This window comes from Eurypyga helias, unplaced genomic scaffold (assembly GCF_000690775.1).
Source record: "Eurypyga helias isolate BGI_N326 unplaced genomic scaffold, ASM69077v1 scaffold29345, whole genome shotgun sequence".
Classification (NCBI taxonomy): Eukaryota; Metazoa; Chordata; class Aves; order Eurypygiformes; family Eurypygidae; genus Eurypyga; species Eurypyga helias.
The window spans coordinates 1-21,872 of record NW_010252501.1 but is presented as its reverse complement, the minus strand read 5'-3'; the positions used below and the strand labels follow the sequence as shown (position 1 = coordinate 21,872).

At 47.8% G+C, this 21,872-nt stretch overlaps 1 protein-coding gene across 1 annotated transcript; it reads right to left on the bottom strand.

Moving 5' to 3' along the window:
• Positions 1-2,442: 2,442 nt before the first annotated feature.
• On the bottom strand, positions 2,443-19,531 carry ZDHHC1 (zinc finger, DHHC-type containing 1). The gene is made up of 10 exons (XM_010152418.1): positions 19,313-19,531; positions 16,463-16,638; positions 15,636-15,737; positions 14,746-14,870; positions 14,222-14,380; positions 10,771-10,883; positions 5,312-5,397; positions 4,625-4,718; positions 3,297-3,405; positions 2,443-2,720 (listed from the first exon to the last, which is right to left on the bottom strand). The coding sequence occupies exons 1-10, from the start codon at positions 19,529-19,531 to the stop codon at positions 2,443-2,445; spliced, it is 1,461 nt and encodes a 486-aa protein (XP_010150720.1).
• Positions 19,532-21,872: the final 2,341 nt, after the last annotated feature.

Below are 21,872 nucleotides of genomic sequence, written 5' to 3'. Positions count from 1 at the left end.
ACAGAACCTGCACAGCCCAGCAGCACCTGGGGCTCTGCACCGGCTGTTGGGGATGCCGGGGGCAGAGTCCCTTCTCAGGTGGGTGTCTGTGTGCAGGGCAGGGAAACTTGGGGACAACGGGCCACTCTCAGCAGGACAAGGGGCAGGTGGGCATAGCCTGGGAAGGGGAGGACAACCTGAGCGCTCCTGGAGACGGTCATGTCTCAGCAAACTGTAGGATATCCCGTTCCTTCCCAGCTTGTGCTCAGAACCTGCCCCCTCAGAACACACTGGACCTTTCTTTCCCTGGACATCAGATACACAAGGAAACCCTCATGGTTTCCTCTCCACGAGGTGTGGTCCTCATCCAGCTGCAGTGACCCCAGGCTGGAACCACACACCTCCTGGAGAAGGTCTGTCCCCACCCCTCAGGGATCCCATCCAACATCCATAGGGCCCTACAGAGAGGGGACCGCTCTCACCACCCAGGATACGATGCTAAACCCAGGTGGGACATCAGAGGTCCAGGGAAAAGCAGGGGAGCCGATAAATTAATGACTGCCAAAAAAGAGGAAACTATTTAGCAAAGGGCATAGAAAATTTTATTGTGGACGGAGCGACTGCAGAGCTCCACGTGTGACTCTGGGACTGGCTCCGCATGGACAAAGGGTAAGAAAACAGACAGGGTCTGCCCAGGGGCACGTGCTGGAGAGAAATTACCAGCACCTTCTGGTGGGGGGGATGCCACGAGGGTTGGTCCCACAGGGTTTCCGAAGGGTTTCCACAGCGGCAAGGGAAGCTGGAAGGAACGTGACCACGGGCCAACCCTTCCTGCAAACCGAGACTTGAGGACTTCAACAGCCACGTGAGCTGATCGACGGCTCACGTGCCTCCATGAAGAGTCAAAGCTCCTCATTCCAGCTCTCTCAGGAGTCAAAAATCAGACAGCAAAGGACAGAGCAAGGCATGGGCAAGGGCTTTCTTTCAGCATATGGCCGGCGCCTTCCCACCTTTCTCTGCTGAAGCGAACACTCCAGAAGGAACACTGTCTGGGCCTAAAGTTCCAGAAGTGGCCTTTGCACGAACCTCGGAGCAGTGCAGAAGCCAGTGTGAGCACTGGGATGACGGGCAACAGCCGGGCTGGGAAGTGTGTACATCCCGTGTTGGATGTGCCCAAAGGGAATTTGTCCCCAGATATCCAGTACTGCTCTGAACATTTTGGAATACTCACAGACTGAGGTAGGAACAGCTTAGCTCGACTCACACAGCACGTTTGGTAGGGTGACAAAGACTTCCCAGGCTTCCTCTCCTCTACTGGTGCACCTCAGTGTTCACACACGCCGGCGGCATGCAGCGCCGGGGGCCTTTCCGGCTGCTATCCCGGGCTCCGAGGTTAGCTGGCTGCTAGGCAGATTTGGGCTTGCTGGCAGCCCTGGCTGCAGCGCTCAGCCAGGAATTTGGAAGGGGACACGGTGCCAGGGGACGCCAAGAGGGCAGGGAAAGCCGAGGTGCTGTAGCTCAGCAGCCCAGACAGCTCTCGGCTTCTCACCACCGGCACAGGGTGTCGTGACTCCAGGCACGGGCTACGTACCCCAGTGCCTGCTGCAGGATTTTCCTGCACTACAGAATCCAGGCTTGGCTGAGGGCTAACATGGATCTGGCAGCCCAGGAGAAGTTTCAGGACCTGCTGTATCCCAGAGTTCCTGATGGAGAAGCTGTGCTGTGGAGCATCCCAGGCTGCTGGGAAGGTGGAGCAGGTCCGACTACGCTGCCTTACAGGGTACGTGCTGGTGAACTTGGCTTGAGGGCGCACAGTGGAAAGCGGTGTAGGGACAGGGCGATCCTGAGGCCTGACCTACCTGCTGAAGCCCCCGCGCACGATCCAGCGACTGACGGGGTGTAAGCAGATGGGAAATGTAGTTTTCAGAGTACAGGGAACAGCAGAGATGGAGTCCTTTTCTTCCCCACGGACTCCTAGAAAGTTAGGGCAGTACCGTGCGCAGAGGGCAGGGAGGGTAAGCCCTTTCCTGCGGAAAGCACTCACATTCTCCCTGGCAACACGCCTACTTCAGGTTTGCCACCTTCCCTTGCCTTTGGCTGCGCGTGAGAAACACCTGACCGCAGTCCGACGGTGAGCGCACGGTTCGCCCTCTGCGGAGCATCAGCGCTGCGGCCCTTAACCGGCCCTGGGCACACCCCCGTCAGCGGAGACGCCTTCCCCTTGCCAAGAAGCGCGGGATCGGGCTCTGGGACACTCCAGGCTTAGGAAGAGGCAGCAGCCAGACACAGCGATGGAGCAGGGATTTTACTGCCTCTCAGCTAGGATGGACAGCATCAGGCAAAGGGATGCTGCTACCTCCAGGAAACGAGATGCTGGAGTCCAGGTCTTTGAACAGCAAGATACAAAGAGAAAGAGAACCTCTTGCCTTGTCCCCAGAGGCTGCGGCTTTGGAAAGCTGACGGCTAGGCCGCTGTGGTGTTTTGTCTCAGGTCCTCGAAGCAGGGATCGTGCCTGCCCACGCGCTGCTTGCTGGGGCACTTTCTGTGCTGGGGCTCGGCTGTGCTCGCACAGGGCTGGGGCTGAGCAGTGTGAGGTTCTCCACTGCTCCTACTTACAAACACCGCAGGAGTCTTAGGGAAGAGTTCCAGTTCTTGTTCCAGGTGTCTGGCTTGCTGGCTGCTTTTCCTTCTTACCTTGTGCCCAGAATGCAGGTTCTTCGGCCTGTCACCTCTGGGATTGTCTGTGAACAAGGGAGAGTCTTGAGAGGTGCTCAAGCTGTTCCTGAGAGGCCTCTGAAGGGCCGTGTTCCCAAGGCGAGTCTGAGCCAAGGGAATCTCATCCATGGACTCAGCGGACTCTGAGTGATAGTCGGCTGGGGGTCCCGCTGCCTGGATGAGGCCGATGCTGCTGGGGGGCACAGGGGCTCTCGGAGGAAAAGCCGGCACTAAGAGGCGAAGACTGTGGGAAGATGAGGAGGGAGCAGCTGTGGCTGGGAACTCTACAGATGGAAAGAAAGGGAGAAGAGCTGAAGGAGAGCGAGAGATTCCTCAGCCCCACAAAGATGCCAGCAGGGAACTCCGACATGGCTCGTGTGCCAGTGTTAAACATCGACACAGTCAGTTATGAAAATGTGTGGAAACATACACCCAGCAGTACCCAAGTATGATCATCACAGAGGATCCCCAAGCACTCACTTTCCCTCCTCAGGCAACCTAACTCCCTGCCAGTGCTGGGTTTTCACGACACACTTCATTTCCGTGTGCCAGCAACCAGAAATCCAGCCCAGAGGCAGAGAAGCTGACTGGTGCACTCTCACCTGGCTGGGGATTGGGCGAAGACAGCCCAGGTCTAGCATGTGGTTTAGATCTGCTGTCCATTGCTGAGGAAGAGGCTTTGTGTGTCTTCTTTCTTCTTTTTTTCTGTTGCTGTGAAAGCAAGAGAAGGGAAGTCATTTCATCAGCTCAAAGTAATGAGACACTCAGGTTTTTTAATTGCTACCTCTAATTCCTTCTATTTTTAATAGCAAGCATTAGGTCTGACCAAAAAGCAAGAATATTTTCTAGTTTAAGACTAAGTTGCTATAAAGCAGTGAGGGAGAACGGGTATTTAACAAACACAGGGTGTGCCCACAGCGATTCTCTGTGTGTAGGTCCCTTGCAGCTGCTGTCTCATACAGCTGGCGGCTGTACAAGACACTGGTGGATAAATGCTTTGGCAGAGCCGAACTAGAAGAGGGGACCAGAAGTCACATAGCACAGGACATCCCAAGAGAGATCGCTCTTGTCCAAAAGACTAGTTGAAAAGGTATTCTTCTTATCATGTAGATGAGAAGACTGATTAATAAGCTTGGAGAAAAGGGGGAGAGCACCATCATTTGAGCATCTGGACATGGATACGTGAATAGCAAGAGCACAGCAAACGACTTTGGACAGCTGTTTCATAGCTTCATACCCACACACACCATCTTTCCCTGGGCAGATGCTTTAACATCCATACTTGAACGTATAAAGTGCTGGGTTATGCTCTACAGAAACACCCACAGCTTGTTACACCAACGGAGTAGTATAGAGACAGTCACTGAACCGCACCGGCGCAGCGAGATGTCCAGGCTCTGCCTATTACAGCTGAGCTGCACGCTCACGAAGGAACTGCAGAGTAAATCCCATCACAGAATTGTAGAATCATAGAATGGTTAGGGTTGGAAGGGACCTTAGAGACCATCCAGTTCCAACCCCCTGCCATGGGCAGGGACACCTTCCACTAGACCAGGTTGCTCCAAGCCTCATCCAGCCTGGCCTTGGACACTTCCAGGGATGGGGCATCCACAGCTTCTCTGGGCAACCTGTTCCAGTGCTTCCCCACCCTCACCGTGAAGAACTTCTTCCTGATATCCAATCTAAATCCCCCCGTTTTCAATTTGTCCCCGTTACCCCTTGTCCTGTCACTACAGGCCCAGCTGAGTGCACCAGCTGAGGCTGGAGAGCCCATCGCTTGGACGCAGGGCACAGCCACACCTGCCCAGGCACGCTGGGGACAGGCAGAGCATGTGTCCGAAGGAGACACCGCCCCACGGCCCACACCAGCGTGAGCGCAGGGAACCAGCCAGCCGCAGAGGTTACAGCATGCAGCGAAGCTCCCGCTTACCTGAGAAGGGGCCGCGAAGTGAAGAGACGGGAGGTCAGGAGAGGAGCTCTGCTCGGGCTCAGCTCCACCATCATGCACATGGAGCTTTGAAAAGCTGAAACACATGGCAGATACACAAAGAGGCTTCTCTTAGACGTGACTCTGCTTGCACGTACACATCATCCGGGCCGAAGCCCTGCCGTGCCTTGCAGAGCATTCCCAGCAAGACCTCAGGGCAACTTTTCCTGCACAACTCTGCAAAACATGAAGGGTTTTCTCTCCCTTCCCCAGAGATGTGATTTAGTAGGTAAGGATTAATTAAGACAAGGCTGCTGTTTTCCCCTGAGCGCTTGCCCGTGTTACAGACTTTGCTGTTGTGATTCATCTCTCGACAACCTGAAATCATACAGCTATAATGAGCTCAACAGAGGAATCGCAGGACAAATCAGGCAGCTTTAAAGCAATTTTAATATAAACCAGCCTAAACAGAGTATTCTAGGAAAGTTAGTTTCCTAGGGGAGGGGAGGCAAGCACTCCTGCAGGTATTTACCCTCCCGAAATTCAAAGATTTCACCACACCTTGGTCAAAACATTGGTCCTCCCCATGCACCCAAGTCCTTCTGCCTTAGGGTCCACCAGTGACGTGGGTGACAATTTCCCACGCACCACGCGTGCTGCTGGCAGACTCCACTCTGCGACTCCACTCACCCTTTTCCTGAAGTTACTGTCGAGAACTCCTGTTCTTGGGCACCGGGGTCTGTATAGCCAGGTTTACCTGGAAAAAAGTCTCCTTCCTGAAAAACAGTGATGATGATAAAAAAAGAATTAACATTTTCAGAGCAGTTTCAGACTCCACAGAGGGGAGAAGAGGGATTTTTGCTACAGATATGTCTTCTTCCTCAGCCACATGCCAGACGTCTTCTGTCCTTACAGCTAGCACAGACGAAACTCAGCAGGAGTCTGCTGCTTAGGAAGATGGAAAACTGAGATGGAGACAATTAGGAGTCCCTCATTCATTCCTTTCGTCCAGCCAGTATTTCATGTGACTCAAAATCAAATCAGAGCACGCTTACCGAGCCCATTTCACAGGACCACATTCCAAATAATCACTTGAAGCTTCCATTAGCTGTATACTGTTCCGTCACAGAAGCTAAGCGGGGAATGCAAAAGGCTTCTTTTAAATTCAAACTGGAGGTGATGAAAATAAAACTATGCGACATGCAGGAAAAACAGAGTGTTTTCTGTTTCTTGTGTGAATCTGGTGTGGCTGAGAACGGCGCCGTGTTTTGAAGAAGGTGGTGCATTGCTCGCTTGCCTCAGGTATAGATGAATTCAGAGTAACGCCTTCCTGAGCTTTAAAATTGCATTTTTCATAAACCTATAGGAAGGCTCAACAAATAAGCCTCCAAAATCGAAATATCTGCATTACAGAAAAGGTGATAAAGGGATTTTAAATGTGATGGGCATTAGCTTCCAAAAAAGCTTAAGCAAGCCCCAAAAGATCTAACTGTCTGAACAGCCTGATGAGCAAACCTGAGCAAATGAAGTCAAAGCCGGACGTCCCACAGAGGGGTTCCTGAGAGACCCGGCGCCTCCAGCTCAGGAACCGACACCAGAGTGGAGCGGTGAGCTGGAGCCTGGCGATGACACTCCCTTATGCAGGGCGGTGAGACCGAAAGGCAACCACGAGGAGCTGCAGAAGAGCGCTGCAATATTGAATTACGGGGCGAGGAAGGGGCACGGGGAAATCAATATTGCTGGATGTAATGCTGTGGGAAAAGTCATGTCCTTACGTATGAAGCAACAGTCTCTGAACTAGAAAAGAATCCGTGGAGCTGCACATTCAGTGGCAGCCAAGAAATCATTTCAGATTATAGGAATATAAAGGAAAGGCATAAAAAAATAAAGACAATAGTTTCATGTTGCTGAACACATTCATCGGCAGCCTGGACACTGGATTCTCCATGTGTTCCAGCATCATCCACCACAGAAAGCCTAGAATAAGGTGCAGAGAAGAGTGACAGGACCAACGGAAGGTACGGAGCGGTTTCTAAACAACAAACAGCTGACGGGCCAGGGCTCTGCAGTCTGGAGAGGCAACACGCAGGGCTGATACGAGCGGAGAAAGCAAAGGGGGAATAACTGTTTACCATCACTCTAGGAGAACATTTAGGGAGCATCAAATGAAAAAAAAAACAGGTAGTAGTTTCAAAAGAAACAGAAGGAAGGCTGCACTTTTGACACAGCATGGAAACTCACTGCCACAGGATGCTGCAGGCACTACATGTTACATGGATTCAAGAAGAAATGGGAAAAGTTCGTGTGAGGAACCAGCAAGCACAAACCCGTCCGAAGCTCTGTGCTCCAGAAACCCCTAACAATGCCAAGTGCTGGGAGAGGGTTCTGGGGGCTACAGCTCCTGTACCTTTCCCAGCATCCACACCTGGCTGGTGTCAGAGCCAGCACATAGCTCTGATCAAGTCTTCGTTACTCCTTGCTTCTGGACACGCTGGAATCAATGTCTGGAGTCTCAGTACTCGTGTAATTGTTAGATAAGAGAGTTGCCAAACTGGAAAGACTTCAGCCTTTTGTAACATTCCCTTAGTTTAACTGGTCTTGTAAAGAAAAAAAAAAAAAAAAAAAGAGGTGGAGAAGAATCTGCAGCTGTTTTGTAGGTGGTAACATCAAATCTGAAGGGAATTGGTTTAGCAATCCCAAACATTAAAACTTTCTGATTCGAGAATGATGCTCTTCGGGGCTATTATGGGCAGGGTTTATCCGAGTGTGGGATCAATAATCTGCAGAAATCGACCACACGTTTTTCAAACAGAACTTGTAACTCGTCAGACCCTTGCTCATCATCAACTGAACAAAATGCACATAAGTATTTCCTCAGAGCTCCTTGGGGACCAAATTCTTAACATTTACATTCAAGCCTCATGGACCTGAGTCACACCTGAAGGACAGCAGACACAGTCTCGTGTCACTGTAAGCGTACAGGCAGGGAGATGCAGGTCTCTTCCTTTCCAGATGAAAGCATGCCATGGCTGAAATCCTCGTAGGACTGCACACAGCAACAGAAAATGATCAGGATTCAATGTCCACAGCATACAAACGGGGTTGCAGCACTGACTTTTCAAAGGAAATTAATAAATGATACATCTTGAGATCATAAACAACTTCTTTCCAAGCTGAGAATGAAAGCGCTTTTTAAAACCCATTTTGTCCATTTCAGCCTTCTTTAAATTATGCATAACCACAGCAGCCACATGAAAGAACGTAAACCATTAGAGCTGACAAGCAGAAGCAAGCGGAAGAAGACTGGATCAGTGGAAAGCACAACATTCTCTCGGTGTGACGACAACTACAACCGCAACGCAGAGAGTCCCAGCCTCCCTCTGCTCCCAGTCGTCAGCAGGACAGCCAGCATCCTTCAGTTGGGACTGTGAGACAAATCCTCCCTTTCCAATCGGGTTGTTAGGGTTCAGCTTTTTCTCTTGCTGAAAACAGACTGCTAAAGTAACAGACTGCCCAGGTTCACTGCCACCCTGCAAATCCTGGTCGGGCCCAGACCTCCTCTAGAGGCTGAATGCCAGCTGTGTCCTCCCCAAGTTTCGTGGTCACAATTCAGGATGAACTCAGCTCCCTTTTCCGCTGCAGCTGCTCTTACAATCCACTTCAGCGAGAGCCAGTGCCCTGAAATGCTGTCTGGCTGGAGGGGAGGCAGAACTGGACTGGTAAAAGGGTTCTTGTGCCAGGGAAAGTGAGTCTGTTGCAAGTGTTGAGGGTGAGAGTGAAGACTAGGTTCATCTTAACCAGACATTGGAAAAGAGAAGCAATACTGAGGATGTGAGGGAAGCTGAATAAAAACCGTGTTCAGCATTTAAAAATCAAACCTCACCAACCTGAATCAGTGTCCAAAGCAAGTTCAGAGCTTTAGGAATGTGAAAAAATCACATCTCAGCTGACCTCACTGACCGCCAGCTCCCTGGTGTGAATGCAATTAGGCATTAAAGCACGGGGTTTGGTTTAGTTCATGTTTCTTTGGACTGCTGCGCAACTGCCTACACAAAAATCCTGTTACGTGCCACTGCTGCTTTGGGTATAGTAATAGATGCAAAGTCTGTGTATGTCCAACTGTTCCGCATTTTTGGTGACATCTGAACCACTCAAGTGTGCAAAATTAGGGCTTTTACTTTCTACGAGCATACAAGAACCCTTTAACCTGATCAAGAATCCTTTCACCTGAACATAGCCGACAACGTAACCACAGACAAACATGGAAAACTGAAGCCAGAACCAACACCCAAGCTCGAACAAGGCTCAGACCCAAGGATTAAAGGGGAAATGCAGGTTTCTTCTTACTCCCTAAATAAATGAACAGTTAAGATTAAAGTGGGAAGAGGATGATTTCCATTTTATGCTTGCAACATCTTGGATCAATTACAAAGGATTTCTGTGTTGAAGCTAAAGAAGGCTGTAGTCAACCCATCCTACAAAAGGCACTTTTGTGCACTTGGTGCACTCCTACTCCAATCTGTTTGTTTGTGTTTATCTCTGGTTGCTATGTAAGAAACAAGGAAAATCTGGTGGGTTAACATTTTTCTTAACAGTGTTACTGGGCATCATCCAGTCTTTCTTGTTCCCCAAGGTACTAACTACAGTCCTGAAACCCAGCACTCCTTTTCACCCCGCTTCCTTGCTGCTTCAAATTAACCGCAGTCACACAAATCTGCATAAGCACCAGGAGATCACTGAATGGCAACATCCCAAATGTGCACACACACAGAGTCCACCCCCGTTCAAGTATATTTTCAGTATCAATCAAAATTCAGTAACTAGGAAATGATTAGAGCTAATGTTTTATTATTGTTTTAATTTTCATGGTAAGCAAAGCTCTGTGAGACAAAGTGCCAAATAGTTTTGTTGTTATGGAAACCTCTGTTTAAACCAAAAGTTCAACTTTTTCAAGGCAGTAAAAAATATGAAAAGCTGGGGTCTTCATATTATATGAAAGGGAATTAGCTCATTTACCCCTTTGTTTTGATTGGGAAAAACTATGAATGAGTCCAGAGAGATGATCCCAGTAACCCTAAACACAATACTTGGATGAAGCTTGGATGAAGCTTCTGAAATACAAAACTGGTTGAGGAGTAGGCAACTTACTTGTGTAAAGCTAGATAGAGTTACATGGGCTCACAGAATTGCAGAATAATTTAGACTAGGAAGGATTTCTGGAAGTTTCTAGTCCACTCCCACCCCCCCATCAAAGCCAGTACAAAATTTGTCCAGTCAAATTTTGAGTAACAAGAGGGATAGAGCTGCCTTGCAGCAGAAGAAATTACTCTGAACCTCTCAATTCACAGTGGGATATAGATGCCACTGCAGAGTGTAATAGCATTAAACAGCTTGTAGAAGTCTTTCTACAGAGATACAGACCAGCATCACAGTAATCACAGGGACCTTTATTACTACGTCGGCTCGATTCAAAGGAAAGCAGGTATCTGGGTCATTTCTGAACACTACTGGTGCCCTTTTCCTTTTCAAGATGGTTAAACTATCTGGGAATATTAGCTGCTCGATGATTAGCCCCAGTTTCTGCAGCCTTAGAGCCTGTCTCACTTTTAGTCCCGACCTGCGATACCGCTCACATGAGCCAGCAAGATGTGCACTGCCACCCAAAGTCCTTCCCCGTGACGGGACCCTTCCCACTCTCCAGTCATCCCTCTTCGTGCCAACACAGGTCTTTATCTGACTGCGTGGTGAACCAAAGGGGAGGGATCTGGGCCAGTTAAACACGAGATCAACTCTTTGTTTAAGAAAGGTTATTCTTACCCAGATGAGCTCCCCCACCCTGTTCGCTGCGTGACTGTAACAAACAGCTGTGCTGGCAGCAGAGCACAGATAGAGACGGGCCCAAAACAAGTGCTGGAGGAAGAGGGTGAGTGGGAGCGATTCCTCTGAAAGCTGGACTCACTTACGCCTCAAGTGGCCATCGAATTACAGGTCTTACGCTCTCACATCCTACTGAACTCCACCAAAGCACCTCTGAAGTCTGATCTTTAGCAACCGCCTCCAAAATGCGGAGCTCACAGAAGCGAAGCAAACTGTACACTGCGGACAAGCGAGACCGGTTTTGAGGAACGGACCGGAAGCACGACGAGTACCTGACTGGGGCTGGCTTGGGAGGGACAAGACTCCAGTTGCTTGTCCGCCGCTCTCGTCTCTTGCTGGGGACGCTGCTGCAGGATGTACTCGTACGTAGTCAGTTTGTTCCACACTGGGAGGAAAGAATGAGAGCTGTCAGCGCAGGAAAGCCACTCCCTGATGACAATATACAAACAGTCCGAATAACTGTACAAACAGTAACTATAAACATGAAAAGACTGATACTCTAAGCCAAACCTTTGCACTTTATATCTTATTCTATGCTTTACTGCCATCATCACAACGCTTAGAGTCCCACTGTTCTGCAGTCTCACATGCACGGTTCAGCCTCCTACGCTGCAGGAACGTGTTCAGCTCATTCCAGAGCACACCCGTTACTCACACCCGATAAGGCTAAGATCTGTGTTGCACAGCAAGCTCAGAGAGTAGTCAGAGGGTATGTGATGCTAAATAGAGAAAAGAAATTCAGACGTCAGTGTGTCCCGTAGAGGAGATCAAGACATTCATGTCCAAAACAGTGAGCAGGGAATGCCCGACCTGTCTGGTGGCAAACCGACGTGTTCAGAGTTCCCACATGCCTGGTTTATGTGCTCTGAAGGACCTACATGCAGAAACACACCTGCTTCCAGGAGTGACCAATGGGACGTTTCTGAGCTTGGTTTCTCCATGAGACCCAAAACATTACGAGGATCCAAAACTCACACACTCCTCTCATAAAGACCCTGTTACAGTAAGTATTTTGGAGCACAAAACCCAGAAATGGATGCTGAAGGGTTTTAGTGCACAGCCTGGTAGTCAGGCCTCCTTTTTGCAGCAGCATAGCTTAAGGCAGACATTCCCAGGGTACGGGACAGCAGACTAAAACCCTTCTTCTGCCTGAAGACATCCCTACCAGTAACACCTCACCTCTCAAAACCATGTCCTAAACACAGGGCTACTGCGCAGGGAAAAGGGGAGGTGGAATCAGAGGAGAGAGTGCCCCTCCTGTTAAAGCAATGACCTCATGAAGAAATAAGAATTCACGATCCATTTGGCCAGGAAGAGAGAGCATAAAGACAAGTGTGAGTCTGCAGCCAAGTGACCAGTGAACGCACTTAACGGGGAGAGCGCAGGGGGCTGGCAAAGGCTCCTACACTGGTCCTTGAGAAACAGAATATTGCCTCAGAAGCAAAGGGTTATAAACCATTTTTAGTTTGGAGTTTGTTGGTTTCTGAACGCTTAACAGCGTGACTTTTAAATTATTTTAATAGAGCTACTTAGTTAAAAACCACTGCATTTGTCTGGCCAGCCAACACTGCAGCACATCCTGGGCAATATATAATCACAGCCCTACACTGGTCCTTGAGAAACAGAATATTGCCTCAGAAGCAAAGGGTTATAAACCATTTTTAGTTTGGAGTTTGTTGGTTTCTGAACGCTTAACAGCGTGACTTTTAAATTATTTTAATAGAGCTACTTAGTTAAAAACCACTGCATTTGTCTGGCCAGCCAACACTGCAGCACATCCTGGGCAATATATAATCACAGCCTGTGAAGAGCCCCGTCTATATTCTCTTCCTATATTCCCTACTATTTTTTTCTTTTTGTTCTGCTTATTCTTGGCCTCTCAGTAGTGAAGAAAAAAACAATTCTCCTCCCTCCAGTCTTCTGAAGCACCACGCTTCACTGAACGCCTCTAGATCTGAGTCTCAATCAAGACCGGTGATTCTGAATACAGGGACCTACTATTTTGAGAATTACCTACTTCCTTCCTTTTGAGTGACAGCAGTGAGTAATTAAAATCGGGACAGTCATTCTGAAAATTTCACTGTGCTTGTAACAAAATTAGAGCCTAAAATTTTCATATACCTGACTCAAGCCAGGGTTTATATGTGAAGCTTTAAGGCAATACCACTCACAAGGGTGCTATTTTCTTTCTGTAATCTAATTATTTAAAAAAAAAAAACATTTATGAAGAAATTCACATGAACAGTAATTATGTTTTAATTGGTAAACAGCATTTCTAGTCCCAAACGATGTTCTGACAGTTCATTCCAACACTGTCTGCCCTAAAGCATTCAGATGAGACTACTGACAATTACAGGGGTGAAATAAGAGGGATTTAAACCAGACATACTTTGTCCATTTCCCTGAATCCCAGCTGCAAGTGTAATGCATACCCATACGTAACACACAGTGCAGGCTTCTACACGGTAACATCGCTCCTTTTACAGTAACAATAATTAACAATAATTAAATCCTGTTTCCAGGTAAGTCATAAAAATTTAAAATTGGGCCAGAAATAAAAGTTAATGTGGCTCAAAATTTATTCGGAAAGAGGAAAAAAAAATCACCCAAGACAAGAGCAATAAAAAATCAAACCCCAAACCCAGAGCAGAACTAGTGTAACATGTGCCCGGTTCCATTTGTCTTTATCCCAGGGAGGGAGCACCCTCTTGTGGAACTCGTACACAAAGACAGGAAAAACACTGCTCAGCACTAAACCAAATAATCCTTCTTTTTCAGCCAAAAGAAAGCAGCCCCAGCTTTGTTCTTTTAGTCTCTCTACAGTGCTAGCTCAACATCCGAAATCTCCAGGCATCGCCGTTAACCCGGCCAAGTCAACTTCCAATTCCACCAAGACAGCAAAATTGCAGCGTGACCAAATTTAAGTTCAAAGAGGCTGTAAAAGGAAAAGGGCTGTCAATGACCTCGCTGCCTGTAACGTTAATGCCAGCTGAGGTACACTCACCCACCAAATGCTGCGCTGCCACAGCACAACTGTTTTGCTTCTGGAACCACGGTGGTTTGTGCTGACCCAGTTTGTGTTGGCATTTGCATCGCTGTTAACTGACAACCTAAAAAACCCATCCAAGGATCCTCTGTAACCGCCGTCCTCGTTTCTCTTCCACCACATCCCTTCTTCCCTAGTTTTGGCACCACCGGCTACTGCAAGTGTAAGGTCCTTTCTCATCACAACTTACATCAGGCAGCCAAACAGCATCGGCGACCGTTCAGACGATGGCTGAAAAAAGGGTTTGGATGCCCATCTGTACGTAAACAGACATCAGTATCCTGCAACAAGCAGGAGACCTAATGGGGAGTCTTTCTGAAAACCTCTTCCTCTGAATTCCACAAGTCTTTCTGCATCCATACAGTACAACTTCCATGAAGGGACCTTGACCTGGACGCCAGGCCTCCGATGAGAAATTTAGATCAATACCCTCCTCATTTGTCCGGGGTAGGAAAAACAGGCTCTCTCACACAACACAAGTACCAGGGAGCACAGTGAAGAGACTCACAAAAGCCTGTCTTTTAACATTAAACCCAAATTTTCTCCTTTTTCAATGGCAACCTTGCACTACGAGTACATATTTGTGACATGGGTGAACACACAGTGAATGCAGAATGAGTAGAAGCAGCTAAACGAAAATGAAATGGGGATGCAGATGGCAGGAAGATAATACCTACTGAGATAGATGTGAAAGGTCAAGAGGTGGCCCAGCAGGATCACGGTCATTAGGCTCATGAGAATGAAGATCCCAGCCGTGACCAAAATGGCAGATGACCGAGTCTCAACGGGAGCCGCAGGAAGAAACACAAACCAGCGGTCCGTGTGGTTCTTTAGAGCTGTAAAACAAAAGGAGTTGGAGGTAAGTACGTTTTCCAAGTATTAACTATCTCTAACTAGACTTTAGGTGTTAAATCTTTAACTAAACCTTCCAGCTGGAAATATGGTTCACTCAAAAGTAGCTGTAGACCCATTGTGGAGGCCTAAGAAATCTTGTGTCTGCAAGGCCTTTTAGGAAGAGCAGTTACTCAGCTCTGGAAGGAAAGACATTCTGTCCAGCTGAGCAGAGATACTCTTGCAGAAATATAAAATTGAAGGCATAAGGAACAGAGTTCCTCCTCAGCAGGAGAGCCCACAGAATCCAATCCCATCTGGAGATCTGCTGGCTGATTCACGGGATGCTCAAGTGAAGCACTGCTAGTACCGTCAAAGTGCTGGTCGGAGCGAAGCATCGTGGGGTCAACGAAGAACTCCACAAAGACGTAGCAAGCGACGAGCAGCAGAAGCCCAAGGCCCAGAATGGCAGACAGCACGCTATTCAAAAAGAGCCTGCAAGAAGGTGAGAAGTCTGAGTAGCTTCAGTAACGTCCCACATGCAATTCAAAATCCCAGCCTCTACTAAAGATGGAGATAGACAGCTATCGCAAATTCCTGTGACACTTTATTACGCTTACCACGGATACTGGTTACCAGTCTTACTTCTGGTTTGTTACCCTGAGGGACTAAACTGTGCCCCTCCCATGGTTATAAAACAGTTAAGTACACCTACACAAAACCTGAAGGCAGTGCAAGGGGCACCCAGCAGTAACAACTCCGTGCTTCCCATGAGGTTTTAGTGCAGGGAAGTAACCTGAGAAGCCACGCTCAGTGACAGCCTCCTTGTTCTTCATCTTAAGCCTGGTAGAGGTTATTGGTGCCTGTATGCTCTGGTTTTTTTTTTAGCACGCAATTGGGATGCAGGTTGTTTCAGAGGTGGGAACAGCACCATCATGGTTCTATTCCCACTCCAGAAGCATTAAGGACACGCAGTTAACATCCCATAAGCTTTTCCTAATACCAAATAATAAGATTATGTTATCTGATTTTAAAATTCTAAGCGTAGGAGTTTTATCCCCGGTTATTTGAATGTCATAATCACGCTCGCTGTTTCCATCTAGTTTTCTCATGACTGATTTTATTCAGCTGGGGTCTGAAAGAAAAGTGGTTCTGGGGGGCTGAGTACAGACGGGAGTGAGCGGCAGGAGAATCCTGGGAAGAGAAGGAGCGACATTATTGACGCAGTGTTGTGCTCCAGACACAATGCCGGGCTCTTACCAGTAATTCCTCTCTCCCACACAGTTGTTGAGCCATTTGCAGTGGTGATCAAAGCCACACACACACTTGTTGCAAGTTCCACAGTGCTTTGACTTGGCACTCCTGCCAAAGAAAGGGTGGCGTTAGCGTGGCAGCACCAGCTCATCGCCATGACTTTCCAGTGACACAAATATAGGAAATACAGCAGGAGAGATCCTGGTAATAGTGAGAAAACCTTTTACATCAGGAACACTTTAACAGCCAAACACATTGGCCCCCGTTAGACCATAATCCCAAACACGGCAAGATTTGCCTTCCGGTGCACGGCGCGGTTGCTAAACTGGAGATCATTTTCTTATCTGAAACCCTTCAGCAGGTCTACAAAGCTCGATCTTAACCCCTGTCCCCCACACAGCTCCTGCTACCGTGTTAGCACCTAGCCAGATACAAGCACACATGTCGTCAGGTCGCACACCAACATCCAGGTAACACGGGACACTACTGTCCTCGCCACACAGCACGTCAGCAACTAAATAAACACAGACCCGTGCGCATGTCTGACAGTGGGCACCTGCCCAACTGTAGAATCACAGAATGGTTTGGGTTCAAGGGACCTTAAAGCCCATCCAGTTCCAACCCCCCTGCCATGGGCAGGGACACCTTCCACTGGACCAGGTTGCTCCAAGCCTCATCCAGCCTGGCCTTGAACCCTGCCATGGGATGAAGTTTAACTCATGCTATAGAGCTTCAGGGGCTAATTTCAACCCTACAGTCCAACATTAAAGACTAACGGTGAAGCGTAATGGCGAAGAAGACAGATTAGTAGAAGGAAAAGAGAAGATACTTACACATCTACATCACAGACATGGCAATGATGGTTTTCAATGACATGTGCATGTTCATTACGACTGAAGGTGGCCAGAGGCCCTAGATAGTTTTTTTCTCGCACATTTGCATCCGCAGGGTCAATAGAGACTGCAGTAAGATGAACAACTAAATGGTAGATAAAACACACTCCTGGACACTGAAGTACACAGTTAAGGATTGTATGAGTGGTTGAATGCATATATTTTTATCCTTAATACACAAAGCCCACACAGACAAGAGTTCTATGGCTCAGAATGGCAAATCACTACGTAACTGACTGCAGCACATGAGTCTGAGCTGTATTAATGGAGATGTTTGCAGCGTAATAAATACCTTCTGGAAAAAGATAAATCTACAGGAACAACCCGCCTCATTATGTACTACTCTGCCTCACCAAAATGTTCTTCCTAGCACAGGAGTTTTCCAAAATGACTGTTACTTACCAGACTCTGACCCCAGGTGTAGACTGCTGGCACAGGCCTGTGTTTCTCAGTCCATACAGACTCCTTGGGAAGGAACAGCCAGTTAAGGCCGTGCACACGCCCCTTCACAAGACCAAACTTCCAAGAAAGAACAAAAAAAGAGTCACGTGAAGGAAGTAGTACTGATCACACTGCTTTCCTTTTCCTTAGTCAGAATCCCAAGCAAGATTCCTACAGTAGGTTCCTACCCAAATTCCAGACAATATCCGGGATTTTTCATTGTTTCTTGAAAGACTACCTGTTTGGATTCTTACTTCTCAACACAGGAGCAAGTCAGAGCAACTGCGCTTTAGCAGTACCTTACATCAGACACCTGAAGTAACCCAACAGTATTTAGAAAGAATATACATATATGTAAGAATATGCTAATACATAAGAATATACAAGTAGAATGCAGCAGCCCCGCACGCCTTGTACCACTTGAGAGTTTTCTACTCAATACACCACGATTAAATGAGCGCACGTGCAAAAATGAACCTTCTGGTTTCTTTGCTGTACACCCAGCACTGCACATCATTGACCATACTAATATCTGTGGAAAACACAGCAGCACAGCGTGTGGGGAAAAACAAAAAAAAAGAGATCTTGGAGAGGTCTAGCTGACTGGAGCTCCAACGGCTGGTGTAGCAGGATGGGAAGGGATTTGCCTTTGACACAAAAGAGACATTAGTGTGTTAGTAAAACTTTGGGATACATTAATCTGTTGAATTAAGAGTGACTTGAGACTGAGTTATAAAGATATTTGGTAAACAAATTCATAGAATCACAGAATGGTTTGGGTTGGAAGGGACCTTAAAGACTATCCAGTTCCAATCCCCCTGCCACAGGCAGGGACACCTTCCACTAGACCAGGTTGCTCCAAGCCTCATCCAGCCTGGCCTTGGACACTTCCAGGGAAGGGGCATCCACAGCTTCTCTGGGCAACCTGTCCCAATGCCTCCCCATCCTCTCCAGGAAGAACTTCTTCCTTATATCCAATCTAAACCTCCCTGCTTTCAATTTAAACCCGTTACCCCTTGTCCTGTCACTACAGGCCCTTGAATTCATGAGGTTTGAACTGTGATAATACCAGGGATTTGGGTAACAGAGGCAGACGTAAGACCACTGTGCGTTAATCATATTAATGCCTAAATCACCCAGGTGTAATAAAAAATGGATAAGCAAAAGCATACCAAACATATCAAAGGCTCCATGGACATATATAAATCAGAAGTAAAAATTATGCAAGTGCATGTCCCATCTTTTCAGAATTTTTCCCAAGACTCTCTCTATAATATTCCTTGCTTATCTGCCTCTACTAAGAAAATTTTATTTTCACCAGGAAGATGTTACTGGAGAGATGACAAAAGCAAACACTTGCTCACAAATTATAAATCTTCACCAGCTGGGTAAGTACTAAATTCAGATTTCTTCCAGTCTGCTACTCCCCAGACAAACTTCTCCACCAGGAGCCAGGGCCTGGCCTTGAGGAAGCTCCTTCCCTGGGTGCAGATGAGGACACAAGGCAGTACTGGGAGCACTGGGATTGCTCCCCAGTACACCTCATCTCTAGCCCCTCTCTTTCCCAGCTGCAGAGGCAGCAAGCATGCGCAGCTCTGGGGAGGTGGGTTGAGGCCAGGAGGTGGAAGACACATGGGTCTGGGCTGAGTTAGGCTTTGCTGGGCAGCACACAAGACAAAACACCTTCACGGTATAAACACCTCATTTTCTGATACTGCCCACCTTCAGAGAGGAGTTAGAGAGCAGTCCTGCAGCTCAGGACTGTCCCACCACAGACCTGTCCTCTGAGGTTCACACTACACCGCCTTGTCTTCCACTCACAGATTTTCTCCAGAGGAGAGGAGAGTGCCCTGAGAGAAGATCAGCTGCCAGCTATCACAACCAACCGCACCGTACCATCATGAAGAGATAAAGCTGCCTTTCAAGGCTCATTCAGTCAGCACGGGGCAGCGTGGCTGCCCGTTGTGGCAAGGATGTTTCAGGAGGGGCTTTTTTTAGTACGACTTCCCCCAAACCCTGCAGCACGCTTGTAGAAGGATACTATAAGGCAAAGGAGACCCATAGGCAGAATGAGACAGCAGAAGAGCCCCAGAGGCAAAGACAGTAACCTTAGCAGGGTGATGGAGAGAAGCAGAACGTTAGTGACCGACCTGAAGTGGAGGGGCAGAGAGTATCCCAAAATAAGTGGGTTTTATAGACAGGGGGAGATCAAGATTACAGTTATAGTTCAGAAAAAGATTCTGGCTCAGCTGCTTTCTCCTGTGCTTTCTATGCTACCTAACAACTATTTTTAAAAAATCCCCCTCATCATTTATTCCAGTCCATGTTCACCTCTTGACCAAAGGATACGATATAGCCGGCAGGCAGCCAGTGGCGGGGCAGGAGAGGAACCAGGATTCCAAAGCCAACCAGTGCAAAGAAGAGGTACAGCAACCAGGCAATAATCTGGAAAAGGTGCAGAGGCCAGCTCCAGCCATTCCTTCGAGCGCGTTGGACCTGCACCTCAGGAAAAGCTTCACCCAAACTCTCTGGAGCTGTTTTATTAGGAGGTTTGTTGCAGATATTCATCTATAGAAATCAAAAATGGAGAACAAAAATATATGTGATACAAAAATATCGTGACTGAGCCCCAGTCCCGGAGATACGTTCCAGGGTGGACAGAAAGTTGGAGACTAAAATGACGACACATCAGAGGAGCGACTTCTCTCTGCACAAGGGATTTGTGACCGATAGTAACAAAAAGGAAAACAACAATTACATGCCCTAAAAGAAAGTGCTGATGTCTGTATCAAACAATAGCCCAAACTTTCAGCCAAGGGAAACTTGCAGGTTTTGCCAGTGTTTGAACTGATCCAGACCTAAACTGAGTAAAACGAGCAAAGAGGGTATTTTAGTGGCAGTCCTGGGATGGAGTGTGATATGCTGTGGTCTGGGGATGTGTTCATGTCAGAATGCTGTTGCAGATGACGGCAGAACGAATGCTATCACCTGCCTCAGATATGCCATGTTTCCCTTCCAGCTAGCGCAGAGAAGTGTAGTGAGAGTGGGTTGACCCGCTGGAGCACGTGGTCTGGAACTGCAATTTAGCACTACACAGCATCCAAGGAAACAGAGACTCCTTTGTCAGCAACAAAGGAAGTGGAAAGACTAGAAACTGAAAAAGTGAACTGATAATTTAATGACAAAAAGGGGAAGAAGAAGCAGGAGTTACTCCACAACGCAAGTATAAAGCAGGCTGTTGCTAGAACAGAACAGAGAGTTACGTAGGCAGGACATCCATGCAGGACACAGCTTGATTATTCAGCTGCCTGGACTCCTGGCAGGAGAAAGCAAGAGTTAACCACAAAGATGAGTTACAAACCATAACCTGGAAAGTTCATGCTTTTTAGGACTCCTGTTTGCACAACAGCTATGAGCTCAGAAGCAATTTCTCCTTTTTTCAACTTGCGTTGGATTATTTGCTGCTACTTTTTGCTTGCCGTGAAGCCAGGATGAGCTTTTAACTTCAGAGAGTTGGGCTGCTCTGCTTTATGGAAAACTTGGGTGCAACAGACACTAGGGAGTACAATTCAGGCAGCAGGTCAGGGGTAGCATTGCAAAACCAGCACCAAGAAGGTCTGCTGGGCCTGAGCTGACTTGCAGTACCACTGCACCATGCCCAATGTTCCTTAGTAACTAGAGAGGATGTTAAATTAACATCAAAGAGGGATAAGCATCTTCAATTAGTCTGATTAACTTGCACACAAGCATGCTGAAAGAGGAGGTCTCTAGCTCTCTTGCTGTATTTTTGACAATGGTCCCAGTGCCAGAAAAAAGCCGCAGGGCTGGAAGACAGAAAGCGTACCAACGTCTGAAAGAGCAAGCAGAATCATTCAGATCTCAGTACACTAACAGTCCTGCGTCAGTCCCAGGCAAACGGGGAAACATCTTTTGGGATCAACTGATAGACAAGTAGTGGGTAAGAATACAAAAGAATGTAATTTATGATCATCAGCACAGTCTAATCAACAAGCTGACTGGGGGAAAAAAAATTCTTAACTTCAGTCTCTGAAGAAACTACCAGTATCCACCTGCATTCACAGTCTGAACTGCTACATGGCAACTGGCTCATCAATGATGAGCAACAGTTACTAACCACGTGATGCTCTTCTCATCAGCTTGTTGAAAACTTCCTTGCACTTTGAGCTACCTCTTACAAAACGCACTCAGATTATTTGAAGAAATTCCCAGGCTTCTCCTTTCTCAGACCCTGGCCGGGGGAGCCAGGCCCACCCAGACCCTGAAATCCCTGTTTTGCTGCAAGACTTTGCTGCTTCAGAACGCCAGATAGTTTTAACATCGTTATTTAATGTCAAAAACTTCGGTACAATTCGACAGAATTTTTTACGTGGTGAACTGCGACTAAGCTACCTCCTGGCTGAACAATCCCTAAGACTGCAGGCAGCCCACAGCAGCCTCTGGGAACAGACTCTCAAGAAGGATGGAAGCTTCATCTGTGTCAGAAGTGAAGTTCCGCTTGCCTTTCCCTTACAACTCGATGGCTTCTCTTCTAGCTTATCCAGAGATACTGATGAAAAACAAAGCAATATGCAAACAGACTCGAGGATACAGCATCTCCCCTTCCCAGCGGGGTTGCTTATGCTCTGGGTATGCCCACCACTCCTTTCTACCCAGCTACAGAAACCACTGAATAGAAACAGTATAAAAAACAAGGCACAAAGTCACCATCAGTCACCGCAGACCGAGGCAACCGAGTTGTCAGCTGTACCATTCAACTAGTTAACCCTAAATCAGCCGGGAGTTATCAGGTTCACCCCTCCGGATGTCCCGCCACCGGGCAGCGGGAGGGAGCGTGCAACCAGCCGCGCTGGGACACCGGGACTTGCCGGCGGGAGCAGGGACCAGGGGC